The 19436-nt window shown below is 47.8% G+C and overlaps 3 protein-coding genes across 6 annotated transcripts; 1 reads left to right on the top strand and 2 right to left on the bottom strand.

Annotated features, from left to right (window-relative positions):
- Window positions 1-862: 862 nt before the first annotated feature.
- On the top strand, window positions 863-7210 carry TOR1B (torsin family 1 member B). Of its 3 annotated transcripts, XM_036394152.2 has the most exons (6): window positions 863-1165; window positions 2310-2443; window positions 2559-2824; window positions 3746-3921; window positions 4890-5017; window positions 5173-7210. In XM_036394152.2, exons 1-6 carry the CDS (start codon window positions 1107-1109, stop codon window positions 5448-5450), a joined length of 1041 nt encoding a protein of 346 aa, XP_036250045.1. In that variant the 5' UTR covers window positions 863-1106; the 3' UTR covers window positions 5451-7210. The 3 variants fall into 3 exon arrangements, with proteins under 3 accessions (XP_036250045.1, XP_036250042.1, XP_036250043.1); XM_036394149.2 differs by lacking the exon at window positions 2310-2443 and having other exon boundaries at window positions 863-1293; XM_036394150.2 differs by lacking the exon at window positions 863-1165 and having other exon boundaries at window positions 2263-2443.
- Window positions 7211-8729: 1519 nt separating this feature from the next.
- Window positions 8730-13511, bottom strand: LOC118693511 (torsin-1A-like). The gene is given in 6 exon segments (XM_036394161.1): window positions 8730-10066; window positions 10756-10883; window positions 10994-11169; window positions 12805-13070; window positions 13285-13465; window positions 13467-13511. Coding segments are annotated over 6 exon segments (1032 nt in total). The 5' UTR covers window positions 13497-13511; the 3' UTR covers window positions 8730-9815.
- A 717-nt stretch (window positions 13512-14228) lies between these two features.
- C20H9orf78 (chromosome 20 C9orf78 homolog) lies at window positions 14229-18911 on the bottom strand. Of its 2 annotated transcripts, none has more exons than XM_036394264.2 (9): window positions 18805-18911; window positions 18098-18157; window positions 17794-17845; window positions 17525-17595; window positions 17211-17288; window positions 16588-16785; window positions 16021-16157; window positions 15261-15359; window positions 14229-14797 (listed from the first exon to the last, which is right to left on the bottom strand). In XM_036394264.2, the coding sequence occupies exons 1-9, from the start codon at window positions 18885-18887 to the stop codon at window positions 14706-14708; spliced, it is 870 nt and encodes a 289-aa protein (XP_036250157.1). In that variant the 5' UTR covers window positions 18888-18911; the 3' UTR covers window positions 14229-14705. The 2 variants fall into 2 exon arrangements, with proteins under 2 accessions (XP_036250157.1, XP_036250158.1); XM_036394265.2 differs by having other exon boundaries at window positions 18810-18903.
- Window positions 18912-19436: the final 525 nt, after the last annotated feature.

The following is a 19436-nucleotide window of genomic DNA, read 5'->3' on the forward strand; positions in this document are numbered from 1 at the left end:
TATCCCACTGCCAGTTCCTGCCTCTGGACTTTCTGGGTGTCCAAGTGGAGATAGCAGCAGGAAAGCCCTGGAAACCCAGCACACCCCGGGGCTTGGAGGGCAGCTGGGCAAACCCAGGAATGAAACCCCATTTCAGCCTTGGAATGGGGAACCGAGGGTGTGAGCTGTGTCCCCCTCAAGGCTCGGTGGCAGCTGACAGCCTGGATTTTCCAGCAGGGAACATCGGCACTTCCCGGCTGCTCGGCAGTCGGCAGCACTGGGCGCCCTTGTCAAAGGCAGTCATCAAATCCTGAGCAGGTTGTTTTGAATACTAAATAACGCTGCTCAGTGTTTTTCCAATGAGATTTTAAAAATAAAATGGAGATTGCTGAAAAGTGCGTTTCACAATTTTTTAATGGAAAAAGGTGTCTGCTGAGAAAACAAACCCTTTTCCGTAGTTCTTTTTTTGGGTTTTTTTTTTTTTTTTTTGTGGGTTTGGTTTTTTTTTTGGGTTTTTTTTTGGTTTTTTTCCTTTCTTTTTTTTTTTTTTTTTTTTTGGTTTGGTTTTTGTTTGGTTTTTTTTTTTTTTTTGGTTTTTATTTTGGTTTTTTTTTTGTGGTGGCGGTGAGGAGATATTCAAGTTTTCAGGACAAAAAAAAATAAAAAACCTGCTCTAAGGATTTGGTTTTACACAGCAGCTTTCTGACACGTTCAGTGCTGTGAACTGCAGAGCCCTAAGCGTTGCTGCGGAAATCCTCGGTCTGTGTAATGTTGTGTGCACGACCACTCGCAATTAAGCCCAAAACAAGCATCTCTGTGTTCTCCGTTAATCACCAGCCCAATTAGCACCTTGGTTAAGATGCTGAGAGGTTCCAGTCCTCCTCCCATCAGAGCTGGGATTGTCCTAGTGAAACTCTCACTGTGCCTATGCGGTGCTCTGTTCACAACACTTTCAGTTCTCCTGGAGCAGCGTGATAAGTCTGTTAACTCATTAACACCTCCAGCGTACAGGAGACTTGGCTTCCAGCCCCTTTCAGCAGTCCCAGGCTCCACGCTCCAGGAAGTTTTTCTGCGGTTTCTGTTTTGGTTTCTTTTCCTGCTGAGCTGGCTGGCTGGCAGCTCCCACCATGAAGCTCCTGAAGGCTGTTGTAATTTTTGTTCTTGTGCCCACCCTGACGCCGGCTTTTGACCCTCTCAGCGCTTCGGTGGTTGCGGGAGGCGCTCTCATGGCTTGGCATCTCTTGTCCTCCGACTCCTGGCTCAAGTGCCGCTTCCAGGAGTGCTGCAAAAGGAATAGCACTGTGAATTTCAAAGGTAAGGCAGTGGGGAGGGCCCGGGGTTCAAGCTGGTGTTCCTTCACAGCGTGGTGAGAGCTTCTTTTGGTGGGCTTGTGGAAGATAAGGGTCACCACCCACAGCGGCTCTACAGGGCAGAGACCTAATCTATCTCTATATTCTACAAGGCACACTAACCTAATATTCTTTATCCCACAAGAAATTGTGTGTCTTGCTTCTCTGAGCAGTACCGGAGCATTTTCCTTGCTGATTTATTGGTTTATATTGGCAGAAATGGGCTGTGCTGGTTTATGGCACCATCAGGGTGGCAAATGCCATTGATAGACCTCATGAATGTGTGTAAATATCTAAATACCCACGAAGGTGGATCAGGCTCTTCCCAATGGTGCCAATGACACGAATCGACAGGCAGGGAACACAGCTTGGGAAAATACTGAAACTTTACATTTTGGTAAACTCTGATATGCCTCAATGAAAAGCCTGAGAGAGAAATATGTATTGTTGAGGGTGACCACCTGGAGTGCAGAAATTATGGACCACAAGGACATTTTGTCAGAGACTAGCAAAGACTCATTGTAGAGTCCCTACCAGAGGAAAAAGATACTAAACAGACTAAAATTATGGACTAATTAACATAAGAAGAGAGGAATCAATAAGCAATAGAGGGTAGAATAGTAACTAATGGAAGAAAATGAAGTAATTTAGAACCGATGAGTAATAATTCTGTTGCTTGTTAAAACAGTATAAATGAGTAAAAAAACTTTGTGTATATGTGGAGGCTGCAATTTGGCCCGCCTGGCCAGACTGAAGCAAGGCTCCGTCGCTAGCAAAGAGCCGGTATTGGTGTTTCATTTCCCGGCGGAGCTGGCAGCAGGTCCGGGATCCGGGACCTCTGCCCGGCACAAAGATGGCGGCGGCCCCTCACGGGGCGGGGACGCGCGGGGCGCGCAGGCGCGGCGGGAGCGGCGCGCGCGCGCTCGGGGCCGCCATGGCGCGCTCGGTGCCGCTGCTGTGGGTGCTGCTGCCGGGGCTGGCGGCGCTGGAGCCGCTCAGCGTGGGCCTGGCCATCGGCGTGGCCTCGGCGCTCACCGGCTACCTGTCGTACCCCAGGTTCTACTGCAGCTACGTGGAGTGCTGCCCCCGCGCCGGGCAGCGCCTCAACGCCACCGGTACGGCGGGGGCTGGGGGCGGCCGGGCTGCCCCCGAGCTCGGGCCGGTCACTGGGCAGCGCGGCCCGGGGCGTGCGCGGTGACCGGCGGTGCTGAGCTGTCCCTCTCCCCGCAGCGCTGAAGGCGCAGCTGGACAACAGGCTCTTCGGGCAGCACCTGGCCAAGGACGTGGTGCTGAAGGCGGTGCTGGGCTTCAGCAACAACCCCAGCCCCAAGAAGCCGCTGATGCTGTCGCTGCACGGCTGGGCCGGCACCGGCAAGAACTTCCTCAGCCAGATCCTGGCGGAGCAGGTCCACCCCGCCGGCCTGCGCAGCAAGTTCGTGCATCTCTTCCTGGCCACCCTGCACTTCCCCCACCACGACCAGGTCAAGCTGTACAAGGTGAGGAGGGGCAGGAGGTGGTTACCCGCAGTGGGTCCCTGAACCCCTGCGGGGTGTCCTGCACATCTCCCGCATGATGCTGATAACGCCAAGGTTGTGAGTTCGATCCCTGTACGGGCCATTCAAGTAAAAGTTGGACTCGATGATCCTTGTGGGTCCTTTCTAACTCAGAATATTCTGATTCATGTTCCTGACAGCTGGAGGTGTGCAGCTGGGAATTGCAAACTTGTTGCTTAGGAGGGATAGAGAAGGGGAAGTTCATGCATAAAGTAAAAGGCCGAGAAATCAAACCCAAGATAGTTTCCATTTCCTAGCGCTACCCTCTCACTGATGCCATCTGCTGCTAAATCCAGTGCTCGCTGCAAGGAGAGTTTGTCCTTCCCAGCTGCATTATCCTGGCTGTCCGGGATGGAAGGCACCTTCTCTACAGCCCCCGCGGGGCCATGTTTTGCATTTATGACTGAAACAGTGTTAATAATGTTGAGAACACAGTGGTGCTTTGGCTATTACAGTAGTGCTTGCACAGCTTCAAAGCTTGCTAGTTTTTTCCACTGGTATTGAGCAGGTTGAGGTGGGCAAGAGATGGAGAGGGGGCACAGCCTGGACAGCTGACCCCCTCTGGCCAAAAAGCTATTCCATTCCACATGCTGTCATGCTCAGCCGGAGAAATGGGGGTTGAAGAAGGAAAAAAAGGGGGAGCATTGGTTTCCAAGGTGGTTGTTGCTCTAACTCTGGCTGGACATTGGTCTGCATGTGTTGGGTGATACCTTTCTCTTGGTTTTTTCCTCTTTCATTCACCAGCCAGTGAATGTGGGATACTGAAATTTGATAGTGTGTCCCCAGAATCTGTCATATACAAGAATCTTGCAGTACATCCAGTGAAGACCTTGTTTTTCAGTGGCTTTCAACCTCTTGTTCCAGGAACAGCTGCAGAACTGGATTCGAGGCAATGTCAGTGCCTGTCCCTCCTCTGTCTTCATTTTTGATGAGATGGACAAAATGCATCCAGGTGTCATTGATGCCATCAAGCCCTTCTTAGACTATTATGAGGAGGTTGATGGGGTGTCTTACAGGAAAGCCATCTTCATCTTCCTCAGGTCTGTGGCAGCAATTTCTGTCATTTTGAGATACTGATTGTTTATTTGTGATGATAATGATGCTTCTTGGGCACCTCATTCAAAGAAGAGCAAAAAAAAATGGTCAGGAGGGAAGATTCTCTGTGCAAAGACAGTGGGGAACAGTCTGACTGTGCCTGTGCCTGTAGTGGAGCAGGTCTGATGCTGAGCATGGCCACAGCAGCATGCTGGGCTCATGAAGCTGGCCCAGAGCACAAGACATAAGAGAGTTCACATTTTGGGATGGGTGTACAAGTACTGGACCTTGCTGGCATGGAGTTAAATATCTTCAGAGCAGCTGATCTGGTGCTGTTTGGGATTTGTGGCTCTGAGAGTTGATAGCACACCAATGTTTTGCCAGTTTCTGGATGATGTTTGCAAAGCTTCAAGGCTTTTCCCACAGTAGGCTGGGCTGGGCAGGAGGATGGGAGGGGACACAGCTGGGACAGCTGACCTGAAGTGCCCAGGAGGATATTTAATACTATGGCATGCCATGCTCAGCAATAAAAACAGGGCTGGAGAAAAAAAATGGGGTTTCATCTTTAAGGTGATGGTTCTTCAGCATTTGGGCATTGGTCTGACTGTGGGGGTGGTGAGTGATTTCCTTAGTCTTCCTTGGATTTTTTTTTTCCTCCTCCTATTAAACCACCTTTATCTTGACTCACAAGTCTTCAGACTTCTGTTCTTCCTATCTTCTCCTTCCATCCCACTGAGGCAGGAGGGAGTAAGCAAGTGGCTGTGTCAGTGCTTGGCTGCTGGCTGGGGGCAACCCACCACACAGATGTCTACTTAAAGAACTGGACACTTTCCCTAAATTTTGGCTTACAGGATTCTTTTTGATGATTTGTTTGATATCAAGGAGATTAGCAATATGTGTAACAGGCTGCAAAAGAAATTCTGGTTCACTTGTGTCTCTTTTTCACCACTGTGTGTTTTTCTTTTATGATCAGCAATGCAGGTGGTGATTTAATTAACAAAGCAGCTCTTGACTTCTGGGCAAGTGGAAAGCGCAGGGAAGATATTCAGCTGAAAGACCTGGAGCCCTTGCTCTCTGTAGGAGTCTTCAACAACAAGAATAGTAAGTCACTCTGCCCCAAAAATGGGAAATTCATTCCTCAGGGGCTGAGACAAACTGCTCTGTGAGTCCAGCCTGGCTTGTGGATGCTGTCATATGCAGGATCAAGTTTAGAAAAACTCCTTCTTATGATTTTTTCCCCCCCCCAATTTATCCAGGTGGGCTGTGGCACAGCAGCATCATTGACAGGAACCTGATTGACTACTTTGTCCCTTTCCTGCCCCTGGAGCAAAGGCATGTGAAGATGTGTGTCAGGGCTGAAATGGCAGCCCGTGGCTATGCTGTGGATGAGAAGATTGTTCAGGAGGTGGCAGATGAGATGACCTATTTCCCCAAGGAGCAGAGGATCTACTCTGATAAAGGCTGCAAGACTGTACAGGCCAAGCTGGATATTCATGAAGACTTTGTGATGAGAGATACCAACACCAGGGGTTGATTTCCACTTTGAGTCTCCACAGCACTTTCAGAGCTTTTGGAAATCTGTGTATTTGCACTTACACTTTTTTACTGTTGCAGGGAGTATGGTGAAAATACCAGAGTGAGCTGTATGGGCTTTGTAGCTTGTGTGTTTGGTTGGTTTTTTTTGATTTTGGTTTTTTTTTTTTTTAACTTAATATAGAATTGGGACTTAGAGATCATCTAGTGACATCCTCTGCCATGGGCAGGGACACTTTCCACTGAATCAGGTTACTCATAGTCCCATCCAGCCTGTTCATCTCTGAACTGGCTGCTATCCCACTGTTGCCCCCTTTAGTTTTCTTTTAGTCTGTAGATAATTTCTAGTGTGACACACAGCACTGGATACAGCCTCTCCTGCTTTATTCTTCCAAGTGCTGGGATTATAAAGTATTTAATTCCTCTTTCCACATAAATTAGATTGGAACAAAGGAAAACAGGAATTTTTCCAGATAGTTGTACTCTGTTCCATGTACATGGTCCTGTTCACATTCCCAGTGAAATGGAGGGATGTGTGCTGTGTTCTGAACTGTGATCATGTCTGCAAGGGTCTGCAACTCCTTGGTGCATTGCAGTAAGATGATGATATGGTAGAAATCTTCCTGTGCCTCAGCTGGGCACATCCTCCATCTCCTAGTACAGAAATATGGGAAGTCATTATGACCTCCTAGAAATGTATTACTAAATAATAGAGGGCAGAGGAGGAGGAAGTAAGAGCTTGCCCCATGTTTCCTTGGGGGAAAATAAATTGTTAAACTATTCTTTAAAGGGACTAAGTAAATTTGTGACTCCAGGTCTTCCTAAACTGAGGGACCCATCTGAGAGATCTGTTACAACATACTAGGCCAGTCTTTGTACTTAAGCAGAAAAATCAATCATGAGAATTCAACTGTTGCAGTTTGTCAGATTAATCTGTGTGGGCTCCTGGGCCTGAAGTCTCTGAGGTCTTTAGTAGTCCCTCCCTGCTGCTCCTACTGGTCAAGGTGTGGATCATGCTGCTCTCACCTTGCTTGGAAGACACTTGAATGGAAGAAATTATTTTAATAGTGTATTTTTATGCTGAAATGTAAACAACAGCAACAAGCCTATACCTCACTAGTTAGTTTTATAAAAGAATGCCTGTGTGAAAGGGTGAGTGATGAGTTAAGAAGCTGGGAAAGATCAATTTAACCTTCACCCAGTGGGGAGGCTGGGTTTAAACGCTGTTGCAAGCTTTAACTCTTAGTCTCCCATTGCTTGTGTATCAAATGTTGTAATGCAAGACAGAAGTGCCTTTCACTTTGTTGGTTGTACTGTGGTTTTAAATTGGTACAAGGGAGGGGGCTGTTTTTATGCTGCATCATCTATTCCCTCACTTGTTCTTAAACTTCCTTTAAGAGGTAATGCTAATTATGGGTCTCATTACAATTATGTTAATTCAAATTACAACAGAGAGTTTAGCACTCACGTTAAGCTCTAAATTTGAAGTGTTGATTGCCTTTTACAGCCCCACTGGAGTTTGTCAAACGTTGGCAAACTGTTCACAGTGATGCAATCTCCAGAGCCAAACACTAGCAAGCCATTAACCTTGGGACATTGGACTGTCACTTTTCAGTGTGATGTTTTCCCTACTAACTGATTTATTCCTAGTTGTATATGCTGCATCCAGTTTCACTTACTCCAAAAAGAAAATATTTGTGCTATTTCAAAACACTAAATACTACTGTACTGCAGTTGGAATAAATCCTAAGCTACTTCTTCTCTCTTGGTTAATCATTTTCAGATACAGGACAGTACTAGAAAGCTGCACTGCACGTTTCTGTTACACTTCCATTGTAAGTGTGGGGCAGGTGTTGGCAGCAGCTCTCACCTCGCTGCAGGGGCACTTGTGCCCCACGTGTTGTGCTCTAAGGATGCACCAGGGAATGTCAGGGAGCCCCTGGGAAGCACAGGCTCTGCTGTTCACTTGGACTTCACCCTCCTGGCACAGCTCAGCTGCTTGTCCTCCCTGGGCACCCCAGGCTCTGGGGCCAGGCTGCCTCTGGCTGGCAGGACAGCAGCACTTCCTATTTCAGTGGATTTAAACCACGGCCTCTGATTCTATCAGCAGTGTGAGATCTCAGAATACTCCCTGCAGAAAGCTGAACTAAAGCAGCAGCTGCTTGTCCTGGACTCTGGCAAGAACAGAATTTACTCTTGGGCCTGCTCAGCTCCTCTCACCTGGCCAATGGACTGTTCCTCTGGACCTCTCCCAAATGCCACTTCAAGTTGTCTGATCCAGCCTTAAATGGCCTATTGAACAGAATAATGGCCAAAGAAAGAGTGAGGACCTTAGCTCTGAAACCATACAGAGAAGGAATAACAACAGGATCAGAAGGATCAAATCTGGGAGTGATTTCAGGCACAGCTGTCTTTTACCCAATGGAGCTGCTCCTGGCCAGGTCTGCAGAACAGGAGAGAGATTAAACAGAGGCAGTCTCCACCCTTTCCACATCATTCCTGCTCTCCAGAGGAAGCTTCCATCTACCCTGGGCAATTCAGGGCTGTGAGAAATACTGACTAGCAATGCATAAGGCAGAACCAAGAGAGTTCCAGAACTATCTTAGTCACAACACAGCTTGGTTGTACTGATTCTCTTGGTACCAGACCACAGTACAAGTTTATCATCATTACATCTGCTTTTTCCCATTAGCCAGGTATTTGCTATAATCAGGAAGTCAAAGAAACAGATAAATACCTGAGTTCAAAGCACTCATTTGCTGACAAATAGTAGGGTTGATAATTTGTATATCACACACTTTCAGAGCAAGGACAGTTGGAGCCTCACTGGCCCCTTCTTCCCCCTTGCAGAGAAAACTCCAAGATGCTGCCACTGAAAATGTGGGTGGCTTCAAACAGAGCCTGCACTGTTCAGGCAGTGGTACCACAGTGGGAGGAGGAGGAGGAGGTGAGCAGCAGGGTTTTAACTGGTCTCTACAAGACAAGTTCATCCTTATTGAGCACACATGCATCTAGGAAGTCTGCCTCTACAAAAACCACATGGCTGTAATTAGTATAAACAGTCCAGAAGTGCAGTTTCCATTCCAAGCTTGATTTGTTTCACCAGGTAGCACAGTCACATCTCCTATCTCTGCCCTTTGAACTGCAGAAGCAGAACCTGTACTCAAGCACAGCTGGAACAGCCAGGAATGCAGGGTGCTCTTCCTCAACATGGAATAAACTTGTGCAAACTCAGTATCAAATCACTGAATGCAAAGAACACCAGAAGGTAGCTAAGAAATACATTTCTGATGAGAAAAGTTTATTTTGAACAGCAACTGGAATGTAAAAAGCCTCTGCAGTGCTCACATTAAGAAACAAGTCTGGCACCCTTCACAGTAACTTCAGTGGACACATTTTATGGGTTATTTCTTTTTTCAAATGCCTTTAGATCTGCCTCCATCCCTGCCTCAAGGCACACAGTATGGTGAGAAGATGAAAAAGAGAAATCCCTGGAAGCTGACCCCTGAATTCAATGTGTAAGTGAGGAAGAGAAACCTCTTTTCAATTTCCATGATGTAAAATTTAATCTGTACACGTTTCCCATGACATTGCAGCTTTTCCATGAAGCTGACTCACCACTCTCAGAGCACAGTTCTCCCTCCTGAGATCACTCCTGGGAGAACCTGCTGTGGGCAACATAAAGGCTGACCTAAAATAGGAACTAAGTACACCACTGTGGCATTTATGGATCTTAACTCACTTCCTTGTGATATTAACTCTGCTCTCTGAACACTATTCACAACAAAGAGTTTTATATTCTTGGTTTGACACTAAATTAGACATCAGTTTTGAAAAAGACAATGGCACTGTATGCCCAGATTTTTAAATTCCAGAATCCCCCCATGTCTTTACTGGGCCCAAGCTGTTCAAGGCAAAAAGACACATGTTCTATTTTTAATGCATATTCCCACACAGGACCAACGAAGGCTTTCAGAGACACAGGAACTTTGATTAAAATTCTCCATATTGTCTAGAGATCATCCACATCAGAGCAAAATCAAATTAAAATTAGGTTATAGTCTCAATCCTTCTATACCTGTCAAGAATCTGCCAAGGGGTTCCGACGATCACCACATGATTCAAGTCTTGAGCCCTGCCAGATCCAGGAATTCCCAAAGCAGTTCCTTCTTACCTTCACAGCACAGGGCTGAAGCACTCAGGAGCTGTGATGGTGACAAAAATGCAGAGGCACTGCTGCTTATTTACACACCAGTTAAAAAATAGTGTTCCTTTCTTTAAAAAGTACTTAAAAACGAAATGTCTCAGGTCCCCCACTTTGTGATTAAGTTAAATTTGCTTCTTTGCAGGTTGTAGCAATAAAGCATTAGAAGTCATAATAATAATCCAGCTTTGCATCCACAGTTTTACATCCTTTATCTGAATAGATTCTCTCCTCTCTGGGGAAGTAGGTCATCTCCTCAGCTATCCTGCTCACAATGTCTTCATCCACAGCGTAGCCACGAGACTCAATCTCAACCCTGACACACATTTTCACATGTTTGTACTCCAGAGGCAGGAAAGGAATGAAGTAGTCAATGAGGTTTCTGTCAATCAAGGTGCTGTGCCAAAATCCACCTGCAAAGGGAAAGAGGTTTGTTAGTATTTCTCTAGTTAAACACTACCACAGGTTGAGTGGGAGCAAGGGGCAGATCACAGCTAAAAATTCATCTAGGATTTTAGGCACTATAATGCACAAGTCAATACAAGCCCCCCTCCCATGTTACTCTGTGCATAAAATTTTGGACAGACACATAAATGTGGTCCTTTAGGCTGAATGAATGAATTTTGACTGTGCTTGAGCCTTGCCCTCCAGGTGCTGGTCTCATACCTTTCCCTCTCTCATCTACAGAGGGACAGATTTTCTCTCTCTTATCAGCTCTCCCAGACCAGATTTCTTACTCCTTCTTTTGGAGCTTGTATCTAAACTTTTTAAGAAGTACAGTGGGTTTGCTTCCAATGCTAATTTCAGAGCATAATTATGTTAATACCTCTTTTCACCACAAGTTCTGTGTGAGGAAACCTGTGAAGCACTTGCCCCACAATGTGCAGCAAACAGGCTGGTGGCCAAGGAGCACAATGAGCTTCTGAATCTTCACCCATCCTGGGAGCCAACTGCAGGCCCCAAAACTGCATTTTTGCTCCTCACAAGCCAAAAACTGGAGGCCACATCAGAAGAAACCATAGCTTGTAAAAATGCAGCTAAATGCAGCCCATCCCTTTTGTGTAACTTTCACCATCTCAAAAGCAATCCCAGCTTTACTCACTATTTTTGTTGTTGAAGACAGACACAGAGAGTGCATTTTGGATATCTGTGAGCTGGATGTCTTCCCTTGTCCTCCCATTTCTCCAGAAATCTAGTGCTACCTCTGTTATCTTTTCAGCTCCTGCATTGCTAAGTAAAGAGAAAACAGAGATTGCATCTGGGGGTAGTTTTAAAAGTTGAAGTTATGAAGTAAAAGCCTGGAGTGTACAGAACAGCAACCCTGAGAAGCCACTGTTTACCTGAGGAAGATGAAGATGGCTTGTCTGTAGGACACCCCATCCAGCAGCTCATAGTAGTCCAGGAAGGGCTTGATGGAGTCAATGAGCCCTGCGTGCATTTTATCCATTTCATCAAATATGAAGAGTGACCGAGGACAGACGCTCACATTTCCCCGAATCCACGACTGCAGCTGGTCCTGAGTGCCATAAAAGTGAAAGATGCTGAGTTTGTGTTGAAAAGACAGAAAAAAAAAAATAGCACTTGCTGTTTATGGAACTTTGTCCTGAAGAAGTTGTTTCAGTGGTGTCATTTTAATAGCTTTGGCTCCTTGACTAAAACATGGTTACAAGCTGTAAATGAAACCTCAACAGAATCTCATGCTGGTTCTGAAAAATTTTAAGATACCAAGAGACAGGATAGGAGAAGCAGAAATTCTCCTAGATATTCATATGAAAAGCAAAAATGAAAGTGCATAGTAGGACAAAAAATGGGTCCCACCAAGGAACAGCCACACAAGTCAGATGATGACTTTTGGCAGCACTTTGGTCTAAACAACCTTAATATAAGCAATATTAAATTTGCTACCCAGCAGCAGTGAAAAATTGCACCTGCCATCACTGGCAGAAGGAGAAACAAAATTAAACTGTGTTTTGATCAATCAGAAGTTAAATGAAGACAATTACAAGTCCTTCTTGCAACACTGCTGTCCAGAAAGGCCAATACTTAACAGCATTGAAAGAGTCTCTCACTTAAGCATTGCATTTTCACCTTGAGTATTACAGTCAAGATCAATAATACATTAACTGAGGGGAAAAGGGTTGATGTGCTGGTAGATGAATGAGAAATAACTGTTCTGACTATTTTCAGTGATTCATCACTTTTTAATTTATTCTGCTCAGGTCCCTGAACTGCAGGTGGATTGGGGATAAGCAGCAATACTTCCTCCTACTGCCTCAGGCAGCAAATTTCCCAAGTGTAGTCACCTCACAACAAGTGCAGAAAAACATCATTATATTTCAATATGGCTCAGTTAAAAGAAGGGGGGAAATAAGTTGTAAAAGAGAAAATGTCTATTTCCTCCATTTGGAAATCAGGTTTGTGTACCATCCTGTTCCTATTTTTAACACATACAAACTGAATATAAACACGCAGTACAAGACAGTAGTACTCATTCAAACTGTGCAGTGAACAAAGTCAGAACAGAAAAAACATAAAACAGCATGGAGCAGTAGCTCGGATGCATCTCCCTGCCTACAGAACTGACAATTCCAAATACATTTACCTGTACCTTTCTGACAGCACAGTATTTTGTGATTTTGCTTTACAGCTTGGAAATGGATCCATAGAAAATGAAATAATCTGCTAAGTGTCCAGTAGCATAGACAATGATGCCTCAGAGAGCCAGTTCAAGCTTGCCATGGTGCCTGACAAACCTGGGGGTCACTGGGTTGTTTCCCAGAGTCATGAACTATTTGGTTTTTTTGCAGTGCACAACAACACATCACCTAACTAGGAATCATGTTTATCCTTAAGTCAGTCCCAACTCTAAACAAAGTGCAGAATGAAAATTAAACCATATCACTCTTCCCTAAAGAGAGGCTCAAAACACACGCAAAAAACTTCACATTCACAGGAAATCCAATCCTGGTGGATGTTAGTACAGTTCTGTACAGAAGATTGCATCCTGATGGATGTTAGGATCTACACAGTTCTGTACAGAAGATCACAAAACTGGCACAGCATACATGCTAGTATATAAAATAACATCTAGATCTGATGTACCGACCATGCCGTGACATTTACAACTCATTGCAGCACAGCTCATTCTTACCTTGTAGAGATTGATGCTGTGAGCGTGAGGGAAGTGTAAAGTTGCCACGAACTGATGGACATATTTACTCTGCAGACCTCTTTTATAAATGCTTTCGGCGACGATCTTACTGACAAAGTTTTTGCCTGTTCCAGTCCACCCGTGCAAGGAAAGCGCCAGGGGCTTTTTGGCGTTGGTATTGTTCAAGAAACCCCTCACGGCTTTTACAACCACCTTGCTCACCAAGTGCTGCCCGAACAGCTTCTTGTCCAAATTCTGCTGCAGAGCTGCATGGAGAGACCACACTGTCAGCGGCGGGGAGCGGGCCGGGCGCGGGCTCACCCGGCCCCCGGTGGCGGCCGCCAGCCCCGGGCAGGGGCCAAAGGGCCGGGCTGGAGCGGCGGCCCACGGGAAGGCCCCGCGGGCTCTGCCCGGCTCCCGGCGCCGCCGCTGCCCCGGCGCCCTCCCGCCACCTCCCCTCAGCCCATCCCGGTCCCGCACCGGCGGCGGCGCGCGGGTCGTGCCGCTGCAGGCAGCACTCCCTGAAGTAGCAGTAGAGCCGCGGGTAGGAGATGAAGCCGGTGAGGGCCGAGGCAGCGGCGCCCGCGATGGCGAGTCCCACGCTGATGGGCTCCACGGCGCCCGCCGGCGTGAGGAGCGGCAGCAGCACCAACGCCAGGGCCCGCCCGCAGCGCGCCCCGCCGCAGCTTCATTGCCCGCCCGGCCCAGCCGCCCGGCAGCCGCTTCCGCCCCTCGGCGCCGCTTCCGCCGCCGCCATGGCGGGTGCGGGGAGAGGCGGGGCCGGCGCTGAGGGGCGGCCGCCATGTTGGGGCGGGAACGGGCGCGGCCGGCGCTGAGGGGCCGAGGTGCCGCCGCCATGTTGGCGGGGGGGGGGCGGGACCTGCCGCGGCCGGGAGCGCAGTGCAGTTATTAAATATTACATTTTGTGGCTGTGCCGCAGCGTGTTAGAATAGAGGGGTCAAAGAATCATCATGGTTAGAAGAGACCTTTAACAGCATCATGTCCAACCGTCCATCCAGCACAGCCACTGTAACCCCTAAGCCACTAAAACCCACATCCCGACGCTTCCAGGAATGCTGCTCCACCACTTCCCTGCATACCCTATTCCAAAGCCTGACCACCCAAACAGTGAAAAATTTTGTTTCTAATATCAAATCTAAATCAAATCTTCCCTGTCTCAGCTTAAAGCTACCTGTTCAAGGGATCTTCCACTGACCTACGCAGGGTACAAGCTCAGGGGCAAACTCGCCCCTGGCCTGGCATGGAAATTCTTCCCCTTTTCTGAGAAAAAGTGAAATCTGAGGTTTGTACCTTCCCACCCTGGAATTGTCACTTTTGAGTGATGGGACAATCTGGACATCAGCACCAGCAGAACCCACAAACCAGGAAAAACCCATCAGCATGAATTCCAGAAGAAAAAATGCTACAATAACTTGAAAACTACTTTTACTATTCTCAAGTTACAAATCTTAAATACAAATACCCACACTGCACTTCTGCGGAAGACATGGACAAGAAGACAATTTCCCAAGAGCTTTACATTTACAAAGCAAGCAACATTGCTGCTTTTAAAGGATCTCTTTGTTTCAGTATTAAGATGGTGAAAAGAAAAATCTATAAAAGCCACTTTGTTTCCTCACTAAAAATTACCAACCATGAAAGCTCATTTTCCATTAAAAAACTTCATTTATAAGAACATATTTATATACAAAGTTACACCAACCAAAGAGCTCACAATCACCTGCAAACTGATTTACTACAAGATCTCACAGGAAGAACTTCGTAGGTAACATCAGCATCTGAAGGTAGTGACTGTTCCCAACATCCATTGCAGGTCACTGACACAAAATCCTTTATCAGTGGAAAATAGGAACAGCTCCAGAGGCTTCAGTCCACATTCGTCAGTATCGCCTGTTCATCTTCTTGAACTTCTCATAGTGATAATCGTCCGTGGCTTTTTCATTGAGGGGACGTTTGCGATTTGGAGGAGACCCTTCAAAAGAAAGAGAAGACAATTTCATACCCCTGTCCTTTCACAGGAAACATTTCCTGAACTCTGCCACCTCCCTTAGACAGCCCCTTATGATGTGAGGTTACTGCCTTACACCCTTTGCTATTCCACCAAACCTCTGTCAGGTAGCTTTGGCAACACTTCAGTTGTGACCTTCACCACTCCACCCCTGAGCTGGAGGATGGATGTCTGTCTCTACAGACATCATCCAGAGTTCAGATGTGACCTAGAGGTGCAGCAGCTCTTGGACTTGGATTGCTTCACTCCCACTGCCTCAGGGCACTCAGAGAGAACAGGAAAGCAGAGCCAGATTGTTCTCTGTAGAGAACAATCTAGAAGAAGTGTCTCCTTACAACCATTCAGGTGTGGAACTTACGCTCAGGCTCTCTGAAGACCCCTGAAGAGTTTCAGTGTCTCCTTACAACCATTCAGGGGTGGAACTTACGCTCAGGCTCCGGCCTCTCCGTGTCCCCCACCCTCAGCGGGCGCGGCTTTGGCTCCTCCTTATTCCTTCGCACTGGAGCATTCAGCTCCTCGTGATAAACTGCAAGAAAGAAAACGTCAGGTAAGGAACATTATCTGGAGCACTCTTATCCACATGGATATATTTCTATGGCCTGTGTTATAAGTCATCTTTACCAGAAAGAACAGAAACTCAAAGAACCACCCTTCTTGGATTTGGTTTCTATGGCTAACTAGGCAAGATGGGGCAGAGCAAATTTCAACAGCACTATTTCAAGTGGCCCAAACACTCTTCACTTCCATCAGAACACACCAACCTGATTCCCATCACCCCTGTAAGCATGGAAGGACACAGCAAAAGGCTGCCTTTCCTTTAGATGTCTGCAGCATCAGAGCATCACACTGAAATTAATTCCCATCTACTGTCCAATAAAGTCTGTGTTTCCTTGGCCACCTGTCTGCTCTGGCAGCCTGCAAACTGGAGTCTCTCCATCACACACCATCATTTCCAGCACACAAGGCACAGCTTAAAGAAAACATCTTGAAATTTATGAGACAGTGTCAGCTGGGAGTTCAGAAAGCCCAGCCATGAGAAATACATCCCTCTCCTCACTGATGGGCAGAAGTAAAAAACCAGGCCAGATAGGGTCTGAGTATCTCAGGAAAAGCAATCCTGACACGCTGATACATGGATACATAATTTCTCTGTCCCAGCTGGGTCAGGAGGGACACTCGAGACTTACATCTGTTGTGCTGGACATAATTAACAGCCATGTTGGTGGGAACAAAGGAAGTTTCACTGTCTTTCTTTTTGTTCTGCTGCTCTGCCAGCAGCTTGGCCTTGGCCTCTTCAGTTGAGATGATGTTTTTTATTTTTGCACTACGAGAAAAAAAAAACCCAACAAATTCATAGTTAGAAAGGGTAGCAGGCCCAGAAGTGCTACGTGCATGGAATTGGAGGACAGTAACAGCACTGCTGTGGCTCTGATGCAATTTTTGAGAGAGGGGGCAGTGCCATAGAAACAGACACTTTGTTTCAAAGGCAAAATGGAAGCTCCTATCTTGGTGCATCGCTTCAGTGCAGGACACAAAAGAGTCCTGCAGAAAGCTGCTGGGGTCAGGTCACAGAAGAGCCTTTACCCAGAAGTCACAGGATGGGGCTGCACCGAGCCCTGGGGCCTGTGCAGGACCAATCCAGAACAAGGCTCAATCCCACCCCACCCCAAACTGGGGATGTGCAATCCAGGCATAGCAACAGCTGCTCATCCTGGCAGCCCTGGCCAGCAGCCACAGATGTGTGACACACATACTCGATCCCCAGGTCCACTTCAGGAATGCCACTCAGCATCTGGTTGGACAACATCTCCTCAGTCTTCTTGGCAGAGGAGACACGGATGTTCTCTGGCAGCTCGTACAGGGAGTCCTCAGCATTCTTAAGCTTCACCTTCTGCTCCTCATTCTCCACAATCCCCTTTCTCTTCTTCAGTTCAGTCTCAATGTACTTCATCCTAAACAGCAGCACACAGGGGACAGGGCATTTAATTCTGTTCCTGTACTCTGCTCCAGCACTGCTGCATCCCTGTGCTGACAGCTGGGAGAGAGAAAAGAATTATCTCTCCAAAAGCACTCAGCTAATATAAGCAGCAAGAATTAATTGTCCAAGAAACAATCAGATCCTCCAAGGTCTTTAACAGCCAGCAGGGAAGGCTCCCACTGGGATTTAGTGCCAAACTGGCTGTTTGGCACCTCCTAGCTTTGCCCATGGAAAAGCCTTCTCAGGTCCAGGAGGCAGGAAGTGAAAGGGCAAGGGAAACTTTCAGTGAGAACTGGGAAGACGTCCTGGGACTACTCAGAATCCACAACATAAAAAAATAAATGGTGAGGGGCCACCCAGCCTGATTCAGCACCAGAGACACAACACAGCACGACTCACATGTCAGCGTCTTCATCCCGCCTGTTGGTTTCTGCTGAGAAGGAAGTTCCCAAGTTCAGATCCTCCTCTTCATTAATTCTAAGTGGAAACCACAATGTTTACAGGTTTTGGTGATTTTTTGTTGGCTGTTTGGGTTTTTTGGGAGAGGTGTGTAGTGGGTTTTTAAAAAGTAATTTAACAAGTCAGAGCAAAAGTAACTGGCCAGACTGCATTATATGAAACTCTTCAAAGGGACACAACCTCTGGTTAATTAATTACCAGTTGTCATTAAATACTCATCCAGGGAGAGATTTTCAGAGCTCACATGCACTTACCTATCCTTGCCTCTTTCTTTCAGCTTCTTCATGTCCACCATTCCCCCAGATTTTATCTTAAATGGGTCATCCTGTAAAACAAGAAATAACAAAAACGCCTGAAGCTTCCCTCTAGTTTAATGCTAGTCTTCAAAAATCTGGATAAAACCACAGGAAACATTTGGGGATTGAGCTGTGACACCAGTCCTGCCCCAGGCTGGACTGACACAGTCAGTGTTCTCACACCATCACACCTGAGCCCCGAGGTGATGGAGCTGTCCAGCACTTACCACAAGTGTGGCTTCTTCTTGCAGCTTCTCTCCCACTAGCAGAGCTACAGCACTGGTGAGGCAGATAAAGAAAGATAAAATTCAGAAGAAAACACAATACTGCATTGCTTTATCCCTCTCTAAGTCTCCCTGTCTTTTCCATCCTCAGGCATTAACATAGAAACTCCTCTGTCAGGAACATAATTTTGGCAGTGTCTGACACAATGGTTTGTACTGGAAGGAGGCAGATGACAAGAGAGAAACTGACTGTCACATCACACCCCTGCACAAAACTCAGTTTCCCCTCCGCAGTGCCATCCCTTACCTCACCCCATTGGGCCGCTTTCTGAGGCTCTGAACTTCTTTGGCTTCCTCAAGTTTTAACCTAAAGAAAAAAATACATTTGACTTAGTACTTGATGCTTTGGTTTAAATTAATTAATTTTATTTTCTGCAGTTAATACAGAATTTTCTACTCAATTTTGCCCTAAACCTCTGCATATCAGCATCCACTTTTTGGGTTTCCAGTTAAGTAGGTATTTTCTATTTATTTAAGCAATCCCATGCAGTCAGAAAAAATCTAAAAACTTGGCAGATTTGTTCCTTTCTGATGCCTTAGAACGGCAGCACCAAACACTGAAAGGCTTGAAGAAGAAGCCAGTTTGGGAAGGATGAGCCAAAATACATCCAGGCATGAGTGACTCTGAAGAAAGTTGATGGCGAATTGAAATCTAAAGAGTTTCTCCCTAAACTGAGAGGAATTCACAACTTCTGGGGTCACGTAAGGCTGTGACGCACGCTCTGACGTCACGCCCCAACACCGCGGTTCAACATTGCACTGTGACGTGACGTCACCGCCCCCAGCACAGCCGTACGTGCCGATATGACAGGACACGATGTGGTGACACCCGGACACCGCACTGCTGGGCCAAAGCAGGCACGGGTCCCGTCCTGCCCCTCGACCGCCGCAGGGCCGGGCGCGGTTGCGCTTCCCGCTGGGCCCGGCCCAGTTCCCCGCCGGCGCCCGACCCACCTGACCTCCTCGGCGAGCTGCTCATCCTCCTCCTCCTCGTCCTCGTCCTCCCTGCGCCGCCGGAAGGATTTCTGGCCCGGCATCGCTGCGGCTGCCGCCACACGGCCGCGTCCCTGCCGCTGCTGCGCCGCGATGACGCCACAGCCCCGCGACGAGGCCGGGCGGCACCGCCCCTGTGCCCGCACCTCGGCCGGGCAGGAGCCGCGGGGCCGGCGAGCGGGGCCCGCAGCGCCCCGTGCCCTCCCGGACCGGGCCGGGAGCCCTCGTGTCACCCCCCTTACTCCGGCCCACCCCCTGTCTTTTCTGCGAACACCTCGTGTAAGTCACGAGGCTCGGTCCATTTCTCGCAGTCCCAGCAGCGCAGCCTCCGCCGGTGGCCGGTGCCTGTCAGGGACGCCGTGGGGAGAAGGCGCCGTGGGGAGCGTGGGTCCCACACCCGGGTTTGCAGCCCAGCCCTTGGGGCGGGACGCGGCTCCTTCAGCCGGCTGCTCCCCGCTGACCAAGGCACCGAGCCGCTCTGTTGGGTCCCCGGCCGAACGAGCGGCGGTTCGCCCCTCTAGCACCGGCCCTGAGGCTGAGCCCCGACTGCTCGGGGAGCCCTCGGTCCCGACCCCGGGACCCCGCGGGGTCGG

This window comes from Molothrus ater, chromosome 20 (genome assembly GCF_012460135.2).
Source record: "Molothrus ater isolate BHLD 08-10-18 breed brown headed cowbird chromosome 20, BPBGC_Mater_1.1, whole genome shotgun sequence".
Lineage (NCBI taxonomy): Eukaryota > Metazoa > Chordata > Aves > Passeriformes > Icteridae > Molothrus > Molothrus ater.

Coding starts and splice junctions, on each gene's coding strand:
- TOR1B (XM_036394152.2), top strand. CDS start 1,107: ATGAAGCTCCTGAAGGCTGTTGTAATTTTTGTTCTTGTGCCCACCCTG. Junction 2,444..2,558: donor GCAGCGCCTCAACGCCACCG/GTACGGCGGGGG, acceptor CTCTCCCCGCAG/CGCTGAAGGCGCAGCTGGAC. Junction 5,018..5,172: donor AGTCTTCAACAACAAGAATA/GTAAGTCACTCT, acceptor CAATTTATCCAG/GTGGGCTGTGGCACAGCAGC.
- C20H9orf78 (XM_036394264.2), bottom strand. CDS start 18,887: ATGCCGGGCCAGAAATCCTTCCGGCGGCGCAGGGAGGACGAGGACGAG. Junction 17,846..18,097: donor AAGCGGCCCAATGGGGTGAG/GTAAGGGATGGC, acceptor CTGCCTCACCAG/TGCTGTAGCTCTGCTAGTGG. Junction 14,798..15,260: donor GGAGAGGCCGGAGCCTGAGC/GTAAGTTCCACC, acceptor TTTCTTTTGAAG/GGTCTCCTCCAAATCGCAAA.